The following is a 12,431-nucleotide window of genomic DNA, read 5'->3' on the forward strand; positions in this document are numbered from 1 at the left end:
CAGACGTAGCCTGTGCGCGTGTGCGTAAGCGGAACAACGAGGAGAAAAGTTCCGGCCGACTCACGCGCGGGTTGGGTCCAGAGCGTGGCTGGGACCTTCCATTCAAGGGGGGGGGGGTAGGCGGCCGAAACCATGGGGAAATTGAACGTCGTATTGCTTCGCTATCTTTCCCGAGAACACTTCAGAGTACTAACTGCGGTAAGGATCACTTGGCGATCGGTTCCAGAGAATCATAAGAGAGGCGTGGGCCAGGGCTTGATCCCTGGTGGCCAAAAACAGGCTGAGGCCGGGTCTGGGTGGAGATCTGGGCAATCATGGCTTCCGCGGGTGTCTTTGCAAACCTCATGTGCGCTTCTGAAAGCACGCAAATTGACATTAACATTCAACATGGGTAAGTTTGGCCATCAAGCAACAAAGATAAGGAAATGTTATGTAAATTAAAAAATACGACGATTAATTATCTTGCTGAATATTATACTTTACCTTAAGAAGCGTGTGATTTAGTTTAGTTTTTCATCCGTGGTTTCCTCTCTTCTTCCAATACCTTGTGGAAGCCCACTTTATTATTTTGTTTTCTGTGGTCTTTCTGTAGAATTGCTCCCACTTGAATCTGCCTGAATCTTAAAATCATCATATGAGACCCTTCTCCGCATGGGCTGGCCTTTAGATGCCAAACTTTTTAGAACTACATATATGTCTTCATATTTGAAAAATCCATATTAACACGTGTTCTGTGAGGGCATGAGCTAGTATTTAAAGGTATTAAGTGCAAGCACCACAAAGGAGGCTAGGTGTTCAAAAACAGGAGGCATGATGTAGGAAACTATGCTTATCAAAATAAAGAGTATTAATCATGCTATGTGTTGCTGTTACAGGTGGAAATGGGCATGAAGAACCATGAAATAGTCCCTGCCAGCTTGATTGCTTCCATTGCTAGTCTCAAACATGGGGGATGTAACAAAATTTTGAGAGAATTAGCAAAGCACAGGCTCTTGGCTTATGAACGAACTAAAAGTGAGTATAAATGGAGTACCTGCCCACATTGTTGTTTCAGTGCATTTTTTATTAATGCCGCCATTGGTTGATAGCCAACATTGCACAAGTGAAATTCCCTTCCTCTCATCCCATTGTGCCCCCTTGTAAATATACTGCAAATAGTTCTCCAACACTCTCAAGCACATGTAGTGGGAAGGAGAGGTCCTGCTGCATAAGCAGAAATTGTTCTACCGGGTACCTGCAGACAGGAACCACTGGATATCACCTGTTGAAAACTAGGGGAAACCAGCAATATTTGGTATGTTTAGTTGCCAACCAAGGTGTCTTAACTAAGTTGTTTCAACTCACGATGCCCACATTTAATTCCATGTTTTTGCTCTGACTATAAAATTCCTCTTGCCTGTACAGTGGTACCTCGGTTTATGAACACAATTGGTTCCGGAAGTCTGTTCATAAACTGAAGCGTTCATAAACTGAAGCGAACTTTCCCATTGAAAGTAATGGAAGGTGAATTAATCCATTCCAGATGGGTCCGCGGCGTTCGTAAACCGAGGTGTTTGTAAACCGAGGTTCCACTGTACAATATGGATCACAGGGATTGCTGGGGGGAAAGTTCTCTTTGGAGTACTGCTAACTTAAGTAATTTTTGGTGTTTTAAAAGGACACACTGCATAATGATGATAAGCACACAGTAATACAGTGTGATGTGATACACTTATTTTACTTTTACAGCTGTCCAAGGTTATCGATTAACTAATGGAGGTTATGATTACTTAGCCTTGAAAACTCTTTCTTCTCGACAAGTTATCTGTTCTGTTGGAAACCAGATGGGCGTTGGAAAAGAATCAGGTATTTTCAAGCTTCATGATTGGGGGACGGGGTCATGAAATGTAGCAGATATATCGAAAACATTTAAATAGCCTCTATGAATTCTAGAGATTTAACATTTCATGACCATTCAGTGTTCTTAAATTGTAAAGACCATGAACAGTTTGCTGTGGTAAGCAGCTAAGCAAAAACATTCACTGGGTGAACCTGGATTTGGCACAATATTGGTAGCATTGTTTCTGCTGTTCATAGACTTTATGCACCATTCTAAAATTTGAATGTGTTAAAGGCTAATTTTTTAATCATGCTTCTCATTGGACTGAATCTTTGTTTTAAAGATATTTATATTGTTGCAAATGAAGAAGAGCAGCAACTTGCATTGAAGCTGCATAGACTTGGGAGGACATCCTTTCGGAACTTAAAAAACAAGCGTGATTACCATAAGCACAGAAACAAGATGTCCTGGCTCTACCTATCACGTCTTGCTGCAATGAAGGAGTTTGCCTACATGAAGGTACTTGTTGGCTGTTTTCCCCCTGGTTCACCAAAATCTGGGCCCATCGTGACTAGGCTTGAGCCAGGAGTTACAGAAAGGTCTACACATGCTTCCTCTAACTTTATTCTCACCTGTCAAGATGATGGGTGTGACCCATTTTTAACTGATTACTTCTTCCACATGTCCCCATCCAATTTCTAAGATTATCCACGGGCTCCTTTTAACGGCTGTATCATCTGCAGCTAGCCCAGTGGCAACTCAATATGTGTTGGCCTTGAAAAAGGTGAATTTCTTAATATAAGGGTTACCAGAAAAGGCCATGAAAATTAAAACTGGCAGCATTCTGTTGTCTGTACGTAAGTCTATATTGCAACTACATTTGGAAATCCTGTGCCTAGGTCTGATAAATCTCCACATCATGTCTGAACAGGTATTTTGAACCTAGATCTTCTCAATCCTAGTCTGTTTTAGGTGGTTTTAAAAGGGGGTAAACGTGGAAGATAAAAGTTATCAGTGACTATTTGCCATATAGCTAAGTGGAACCTCCATGTTTTTAAGTGGAACACACTGAAGGGGTAAGAGCAGGTATCCCCAAACTGCGGCCCTCCAGATGTTTTGGCCTACAACTCCCATGATCCCTAGCTACAGGACCAGTGGTCGAGGAAGATGGGAATTGTAGTCCAAAACATCTGGAGGGCCGAAGTTTGGGGGTGCCTGGGTAAGAAAAAGGGAGAGTTGTTTCGTTCGTGGTCTGTTTGTGGTTCTTCAAAACATTTGGTCAGTCCTTTGAGAAACTGGATACTGAACTTTAGTCGGATCCTGCAGGCCTCTTATGTCCATATCACATTCTTACAATATGATGGATTTTATTTAATTATCTGGTGTGCGTTTATTTGTTTTACATGAAGCTTATTTCATTTGTGCCATACACTAGTACTCAGCATTAAAACTCTGAGTGAGTACATTAACACACTGGAATATTAATACTTAACTCAAATAGAAGGACATGCACTGATGTTTTAAAATACCTTTTCCCCCTCTTTTGGCCAGGCTTTGCACGATAGAAAATTTCCTGTTCCAAAACCATATGACTACAATAGACATGCAGTAGTAATGGAACTTGTCAATGGTTACCCTTTGTAAGTATTAAGGTATTTTCTCAGGGGTGTTTCTGTTCAATATGATTTATAGATTTATAGTTTATAGATTGCTAGTAGTAGATGTTTGGACAAAGCAACAGCAGTATACTGTAATAGTAACTTTCTTGGGTATCAAAGTTAAGAAAACCCCTGTAGGAAAGACCTTAGACATCACTGCAGGCTGGGATTGACAATACTGTAATTGGTTTTCGTTAAAAGCCATTGGTCTGACTTTGTACGTAACAGGGCCTTTTTATATATATATAACTGGGAAGCAAGCTGTACCTGTATATTTCCCTTGACTTCCATTTCTTAAATAATAAAACTTAAGAATTACCAAAATCTAAGCACTGTTGAAATTGCTGATTACTTGGAAATATTCACTAGAGCCCTACATTTCATACTAAAGCATGCAGAAGAGACAATTCCTTAAGAAAGCATGTAATTATTTCCATAAACCCTGGATGATTAAGGAAAGCAGAAAAGATTAGTTATTTAAAGGGGTCTTCTAGGTGAGCTCTTTTGGCCATATAAAGCAACATGTATTGGAAGTAATTTCCTTTTTAAAATAAATGGAGCTCTTTCCCTGTCGAGCAAAATACTGTCAAAGAAATTCTGACTGCAGCATAGTATTACTTTTTTCTTCTACCTGTCTCTCCACACACCCCCAACCCCAGGCTGGGTTTTTTAAAAAACAGTTCTTCCAACACATCTGTCAGTAACATCAATATAATTCTTTGTAATGGTAATTATGCCTTCAAATTGATTAATTAACTGGAATGTCTAAAAACTTTAAATAAATACCCGTAGCCTTGCATTCTTCAAAAATGGATGTGGTTGGTATGTCTGTTCTACACATTTAGATGTTGGCACAGCAAGTCAGAAATATACTGTTGTAAGAACACAGAAGGGCCCTCCTCAAAGGCCCGTCTAGCCGATCATCCTGTTCTTACATTGACCAGTCAGATGCCTATGAAATGCTTGGTCTAGCTATCTTATTTTTTTGGAATTTTATTGCATGGTGCATGTTTTTATTATAACTAGTATTATTAATGAGACAATAAATGATAATACCACTGGTTTTATATTGTCTTTTGGATTATTATTTTTTAAACAATACGAGATCACTGAAGTTTGCCCACTAACGTGCTGACTGCGTGTATTTGCACAGCTAAAGGCATTTGTGTCCAATCTGACCTTCATTTGTCTTCCTGGATCAAAACTAAATTGGCTGCAGTTGAAAAACAAGGTCGCATTATAAATGTGATATGATAAGGCATCTGAAATGAACTGCCTAATCAAAAACGAATCTATTTCAAAACCTGAATTAATTAAACATGAATTTAGAGAAGAATGTTCCTTTTGAAGTATTCAGCAGTTCTTGTACTAAATTTTAAAAAGATTATATAGGAAAGGTATTGCAAAATAGACAAAGGATGGCTTGGTAGCATAAAAGGAGTCCTTTGTTACCTGTGAGCCATGATCATCCAAAGTCATCAGCTGAAGAAACTGCTTTGTTAGGTGAAAATGTAGGATTGGATCCTGACTTTGTTTTTGATGGAACTCCACGAACTGGAGGGAGAGCATTTTTCAATTCCCTCTGCAGTCCCCTTGTCCCCTGCCCAAAATCTGTTTCAGAGGGCTGGGGACCTTCCTGAATAGTTCATGGCACAGGGGCTAAAAATGTTCTCTCCTCTCTTCTCTCGTCAATGGGAATGAAAGCTTCCACTGGATTGGAGCAAATGGAAGGCGCCCCCTCCACAGAGGAAGATGTCTATGAGTCCAATCCATAATTGTTGACTTTCCCAAACTTTTTATTCTCGGAGGCCAGTCAGTAATTATGTTACTGTGGAGTCAGCCCCCCCCCCCAAACAGAGATGTGATTAAGGTCAATATGTGTAAAACAGAATGAGCACAGGAGGAGCATCTTTAACACATATTCTGTGACGTTGTGAGAAGGAAGGCGTGGGAAACTCTTTTCACAACTTCCTTATTTGGTGCGGCCCATTCTGCACACTTGCGCCTTAAAAATGTGTTTGTGTTACTCATTCTTTGAGAGACTCAAACATGTCTTATTTCCAGCAAAGGAGTGTGCCAGGAAAATGTGAGAAATGTTTTACAAGTTTGCTCGTGTCATTGCTGAGAAGTGATGGTGCATGATAATCCGTGTGATGGCAGTACACATTTTTCAGGCATGCTGTGTAGATCAGAGAAATCAACAAATCATACCCCCATGTAACCCTAACAAACCCCTTCTACATAAAAGTGCATTTTTGTGGGGCCTTTCGTCTAACTTTCCAGATGGCCAGCTACTGAGTAGGTTTTGTGGGTAAATTTTCAGCCGAGTTAGACTTTGATCTCTTACGCAGATTCAACAGACTACCCATTGGATCACATTGGCACATAATATTATTGGTTTTTCCCTCCTAGTTGGGGCATCCATTTGATCGCACCCGTAATATTCTGGTGGCTTTGTTTTATCACGTAGATGTCAAGTCCATCATCTCGAAGACCCTGCCTCTCTGTATAGCGAGCTAATGGAATTAATTGTGAAACTTGCCAACCACGGTTTGATCCATGGTGATTTCAATGAGTTCAATCTCATGTTGGATAATGAAGATCGAGTCACAATGATTGATTTCCCTCAGATGGTGTCAACGTCTCACCCAAATGCTGAATGGTATGTGATGGGCAGCCTGTGTGTATTATCAAGGTGTGGCCATTTGATGACATTGAGCAGGTTTGTGGGGTCCTGGTAAGCCTGCCTGTTGACTGGAGATGTTTTACGAATTCCAGAACAGAATTCAAAAACGTGAAAAGCAGAATTGATGCATGAGTAATGAAGAACCTATAGTAGTGGGATGTTTGTAAATTGAACACGCCTTTTTAAAGTAATCTGTGAAACTTCTTTTGTTCAGGTACTTTGACAGAGATGTGAAATGCATCCGTGACTTCTTTATGAAACGTTTCAGCTATGAAAGTGAACTCTATCCAACTTTCAAGGATGTTAAGTAAGTTTGTGGGCCTGTTTAGAAACCAAGAGTTGTTTCGCACCTCAGATTCTACCTCTGCACCAGTGTTTCCCAAAATTGGGTATCCAGCTGCTTTCGGACTACAATTCCCATCATCCCTGACCACTGGTTTTGCTAGCCAGGGATGATGGCAGTTGTAGTCCCAAAACCAGCTGGAGACCCAAGTTTGAGAAACGCTGCTCTTCACAATGCATTCAGGTTGTTCCCAGAGAGGCATTTGCCCTCTTGGAAGTTAAGCCTGAACCGAGGCTCCGTGGATAGAAACACAGGTCTATCACAGTAACATGCATTAACTATTTTTATTTGAGGGCCTGAGTCACGCATTCCAATTCTCATCCGAATGTGTCTCTGGAGAGAGTAGAAGTTAAGTCACTTTAGTGCCAGATACAGATCAGATTAATGTTTGCTATTGGTGTATGCATCTGTCTTACGCTAAATATATATGTCATTTTCTAATGCTCTCTTAAGCTGTATGGCAGAGAGGCAGTTGTTTTGCATCATGTGCTGTTTGATAATCGTGAAATGACGGATGTCATTCAATCCACTGAACTGCATCTTTTTTCATATTTATTCTTCTATATCTTGTTCTTCAATAAAGGCTCTCTTCTAGATCTGGAGGAGGTCTCGCACTGTTCCTCATTCCAGTCATTATCCAATCCCTTTCAGAATCTGATCCTCTTCCCCCTCCTTTTAAAAAAAGAGCTGAATTTATTTGCAACAGACAGCTAATCTTTTTATTGGATTACAGAATGCAGCTGCTTCAGAATTGCACCTTAGGATTCCAGTTCTTTCACTCCTTACCGTACCCTGGGGGGGGGGGGCATTTTTCGTCAAAGTATATCCCATCAGGCTGTGCTTCAGTGTATGGGTATAAAATCACAAGTCCAGCATTACTTTAGGTTAACTTTGTTCTAAAAGTGTACTTGCATTAAATGGAGACTCAGTTCATGTTTGACTTTTCTCTTTTCCTGCATTGCCAGGAGGGCATGTTCTCTTGATGTCGAAATTGCTGCCAGCGGTTACACCAAAGAAATGCAGGAAGATGATGAGCTTCTTCACCCAGCTGGCCCTCGTGATGAGGGCAATGAAACTGCCTGTTCTCCCGGCGCACAAGATTCTGAAGGGGGAGAAACACTATGTAGCGGCACAGATCAAAAGACCGAAGGGGACTTCACAGGGGAGGTTGACGATGCCACCGAAGATTTGGGGCAAAGCAGCGAAGAAGATGATAGCGCAGATGAAAGTGAGCAGAGTTTAGATTTGCGGGAGTTCGCCTGTGCCTTACAACAAGCTGAAGGGCAAATTATTGCTGCTCAAGACAGGGCTAATGCAGGCTGCTCTGTAATTGATTTTTCTGAGGATGAAAAGAAAATTGAAAAATCTACCAAAACTGAAGATCAAACAGGGCAGGGAGAAGAGCCTGCTGACAAGGAGTGCGAAGATGAATGCCCTGATCTGGTTGACTTGTCAACATTAAACAGAGAATTCAGGCCTTTCAGGTATGAATTTATATTGATCATTCAGGGTTCTTCAGATACTGGGTTTTTTTTTTTCATCTTTCCAAAACGGAAGCTCCCCAAGCATTGGGCAGATTTCTTTTTCAAAACTCTTCCATCAGATTCAAAGCAATGGGTGTGTTTTAAATAGTAGCATGTGTAAATGACCTTTTTATTACAATGTAATATTCAGGGACTAATGGATTAGAAATGTTATACATTACTTGATTCCTCACTGGCATGCTTTAACCCTCATGGAGAAATTAAAAAATGGTACCAGCTATAATCTCTCATACATTTTGTACTTATGTAAACTTGCTCCTACTTGATTTGCTCTACTAGTGGAGGGAGCACAAATTATTCATTGCATCAGACTGTGCTGGCCCTTCCTTATTGCTGCTTTCAGATACTGTTCCCGCTTCATCAGTTCTGTTGGCCAGCAAAACCTTCGCTAACAAAATTGCCTAAGCTGAGTAGTTAACCACACTGCCCAGCCTGCATTTTGTTTAATGAAATGAGACATTTATTGGCTTCTTGCATAGAAAACCAAGATTGCAAAAGGAGGCTGACAGGTCCTTATGCTGCCTTTGTTGGAAGTGATGTCACTCAAGGCATGGCAGGCTAGGGCAGAGAGTGAGCCTGTGTCAATCTTAGTGCCTGTTTGCAAGCAATAAAGATTCAAGAGCACCTTTGGGTCAACGAAATTCATGCCATATGAAACGAACGTCCTTGAGACTGGAAGGTCTCCCATTTCATTCTCGCAAAATTCGTGTAGGTGAATATCCTGGTGGATTGTGTCCATTATCAATGTCTGTCTGGGTGAAATAGTTTACTGTTTCTAAATGTAAATGTTGCAACTGAATCATCTCGGAAGAGTTGATTGGTAAAACTTGGGTTAAAAATGGCTGACTACAAGCATCTGTTCTGTATTGCAGAAATGAGGAAAGCCTATGTCACATCAATGACCACAGGACAAGAACTACTAGCATGACTTCAGCAGGCAGTATGGGAAGTCGTTCCACAATTCCTCCAGTAAGTCCTACATAAGTAATGAGAAAACGGTGGCCCTCCAGAAATTCATTGGACTGCTGCTCCCATCATCCCTGGCCTTGCAGCTTGGGGCTGGTGGAAGTTGTAGTTCAACATCCCCTTCCTACTTTATATAATGCTCAAAGACTTAGAGCTCAGTCCCACAAAATCTTCCCCAGCACAACTGCTGTTTATTTCATTAGGACATTGCAGGCCAGTGTATTATGCCTTTATTAAACTTGCTACGTCTCTCACTGAGCTATGACCCTTCTTTCACCTGATACTGATCAGGTGGTGAAGAAAAACAGGGTTCTTTCTCTCTATTCATAAGTGGGGATTTTTGAAAGCGCAATTAGAATTATTCTAAAACTTGCAAAAGTTGTCACCTTCTAGTCAAACCCAAATCCGTTATTGCTCCTGAAAGCCTAAGATAATGAACTGTTGTCATTGTCTCTAAAGGTCATTAGTTTCTGCTGTTAAAGATATAAAATAAAATAAAATATTGGTTCCAGTGCTTCAGCCACTGTTGTGTGTAACCCAGTTTTGAATCACTGCCACCTCTGCTTTCCAAGCAGCTGATATACTGCATACAATCAAAGGGTGGGGGAAGTTTCCCCAGACACCAAACAGCCTATTAGCAGCTTTGGTTAATGCTTCATGTGTATACTCCATAGGTCTTTATTGAGCTGTGGTGGTTTCATTTATCCTAAAGTGCCTCTATGTGGCTTGTATAAGTCACTGAGCACCTTGGGATACTGGGTGGAGAAAGGTTAGAGGAAAACATGGGGTGTGAAGATTCGTATTTCATTATTATTTTTTTAACATAGGCGATCAAGGAATACTTTTATTAACAGGTTCTAAAAGAGCCTTGCATTCTTAAATAGTTGCAACAGGAGGAATCTGTTGAAACTCCCCCCAAACTTCATCCAAGCTAAATTAAATTTTGCAATTAGAGATCATGAACATAAACAGAAGGGTCCTTACGCCTTCCTCGGCCAGATTGAATCACCAGCTTATCCGAAAGGGGGTGAAGGAATCTGCTTCTTTATTTTCTTGGACACCCACCAGGACACTCAAGAGCACTCTGTCTGACAAAGGCACTGCTCTCTTCTTTTTTCATTACCAACTGGGAATAGTATACCAGACCCTAAGAGTACAATCTGAAAGGGCCAGCGCATTCCACTCCTGGAGCCCAGCAATCTGCTGACAAAAGGGATGGACTGAAAACAATTGTCTTCCAGATTCTTTAAATTCCTAGTAAATGATTGCTGCTAGACTGACCAAAAGGAGGGAAGTATTTCTGCAGAAAGGGGGTGGAGGAAGCAACAACTCAAAAATAAAAGAATTCTAATTGCACATAGACACTGTTCTTAAGTCTCATTGAAACAGATCGGTTTCAGTACTCAAAAACAGTTGCTTGCACACCTGTGTAGGAGATCTTTTTAAGGAAAGGCTGGGACAGAAAGGCAGGTTGGAAAAAGGCAGGCAAAAAGGGCACAGAACCTGCCCTATCAAATGCTTCCCTCCCTTGCACTCTGTAGAAATGCCTTCCTTTGGTCATCTTTGCAATGAATGGAGCGTTGTGTTGTGAGCTGCATTTTAGCCCTTGAACCATGCTCATATGTGCGCTCCTATATTGAGCCTGAGGAATATGGCAAGCTATAAATCGGGGGGGGGGGTTTCTTGCCAACCCCATCCAGTGCCCATTTTCTCACCATTCTAGATACAGGTCCAGCTAACAGCTGGGTCACTTGCATTTTCCCCAATTTTCTTGTTTGCATCAGTGGGTGATAGGGATGTGTATATCAGTTTATTTCTCACCGGAAGGTCACATCCCTTCCAACTCTTGATTCTCTGACACGTGCAAACAAATGTCCAAGTTAGATCAGTGCAGTTTGTGACAGATTCATTACTTGTCTCAGCCACAAGGAGGAGCAGTATTCTTCCAAACTAGCTCAAAATTCTCAAGATCCCAAAAAATGTTCCGGTTTGCTTTTGCGTGTCTTCCCTCTGTCGTTGCACAATGCCACTGGCCAGTTTTATGGCCCTGCCCAGGTTGTTTAGACTGAGAAACTATTGTTCATTAATTCCAGAAAAGCCGCTGCCTCTTAAAGCTCATTAAACCGTGCATTTGTTTTGTGCCATGTCACCCCTTGTATCCAACCTATTTTGAGTTCTCAGAGGGTCACTTGACTTGGCAAGCAAGACCTAATGTCTGGGTTTTGAAAATGTCTTGCAGGAGCTGATAAAACAAAAGATCAAGCGCCAGCTGACAAAACAGCAAAAAGCCGCTCTGAGACGGCGGTTGCAGAAAGGAGAAGCAAACGTTTACACGAAACAGCGACGGGAACACATGCACAACATCAAGTCGAGTTTGGACACAGCCAGCTTCTGGGGCTGACATCCTACAGAAAGATCTTCCTTCTTTCCCCATGCCTTGCAAATCAATGAAAGAGATGGCTTTCTGCTTAACCAACATGTCAAGTTGTGTTCTTTCTGTTGTAGCCTGAGACAAGCCTTCAAGGCCTACTCTGTGGCAGCCCCAAGTTCAGATGTGCCCCGTGAGATTTCTTATTTGATTTGTTTTTTTACTATGCTTGTTGAGAGCAGGAGGCTCCACCTTGCATGGCTGTACGGCGGCCCAGATCCTGCCCCAGGAGCCAGCTGGCTATGTCACTTGGCTTTCAGGAAGCCCGCTTCTAGAGGATTCCACTCACCATTTGCTACACCGCTTTTTTCAGAAACAGAAGCCAAAAACTTCCACAAGCAATAAAATTGTCAGAGAAAGCAAACTTAGGGCAGCGAACTCCCAGTTTTCAGGTGGCTAGACTGAAAATATAGCCCATCTGATACTATGCATATAGACACAAGGCTCGGTGAGTTCAGTTTAGCACTCTCCCTGGATTGGGTGCATAGGATTGTATTGCTTAGATGCCCATTTAAGCCTGCAATCCACCTAAACGTGCTTTTCAGATAGTAGGGTCCATTAGATGAGGCGTAAAATAAGCACGGGCGCAGGTGGCTTGCCGATCAGAAGGTCGGTGGTTCAAATCCCCACGACAGGGTGAGCTCCCGTTGCTTGGTCCCAGCTCCTGCCAACCTAGCAGTTCGAAAGCACGTCAAAGTGTAAGTAGATAAATAGGTACTGCTCCAGCGGGAAGGTAAACGGCGTTTCCATGCGCTGCTCTGGTTCGCCAGAAGCGGCTTAGTCATGCTGGCCACATGACCTGGAAGCTGACTCGGCCAGTAAAGCGAGATGAGCGCCGCAACTCCAGAGTCGGTCACGACTGGACCTAATGGTCAGGGGTCCCTTTACCTCTACCTTTAAAAGAAGCACAAGTTTACAAAACATGGGATCAAACTGCAATAATCTTAAGGAGATGGTTTTAAGGCTAGTGCAAATCCTTGGGCTGAA

The 12,431-nt window shown here is 41.9% G+C and overlaps 1 protein-coding gene across 2 annotated transcripts; it reads left to right on the plus strand.

Annotated features, from left to right (window-relative positions):
- The first annotated feature begins 53 nt into the window (after positions 1-53).
- RIOK2 (RIO kinase 2) lies at positions 54-11,488 on the plus strand. Of its 2 annotated transcripts, none has more exons than XM_088653328.1 (10): positions 54-391; positions 876-1,014; positions 1,729-1,845; positions 2,163-2,338; positions 3,371-3,459; positions 5,948-6,139; positions 6,378-6,470; positions 7,472-7,990; positions 8,923-9,019; positions 11,256-11,488. In XM_088653328.1, the coding sequence occupies exons 2-10, from the start codon at positions 882-884 to the stop codon at positions 11,415-11,417; spliced, it is 1,578 nt and encodes a 525-aa protein (XP_088509454.1). In that variant the 5' UTR covers positions 54-391; positions 876-881; the 3' UTR covers positions 11,418-11,488. The 2 variants fall into 2 exon arrangements, with proteins under 2 accessions (XP_088509454.1, XP_034955993.3); XM_035100102.3 differs by having other exon boundaries at positions 54-198.
- The last annotated feature ends 943 nt before the right edge of the window (positions 11,489-12,431 follow it).

This window comes from Zootoca vivipara, chromosome 10, assembly GCF_965207765.1.
Source record: "Zootoca vivipara chromosome 10, rZooViv2.hap1.1, whole genome shotgun sequence".
NCBI lineage: Eukaryota > Metazoa > Chordata > Lepidosauria > Squamata > Lacertidae > Zootoca > Zootoca vivipara.

Excerpts from the sequence above, each read along its gene's own strand:
- RIOK2 (XM_035100102.3), top strand. The coding sequence starts at position 133 with ATGGGGAAATTGAACGTCGTATTGCTTCGCTATCTTTCCCGAGAACAC. Across the intron at positions 1,846-2,162 it reads GGGCGTTGGAAAAGAATCAG|ATATTTATATTGTTGCAAAT; the intron begins GTATTTTCAAGC and ends TTTGTTTTAAAG. Across the intron at positions 2,339-3,370 it reads AGGAGTTTGCCTACATGAAG|GCTTTGCACGATAGAAAATT; the intron begins GTACTTGTTGGC and ends TCTTTTGGCCAG.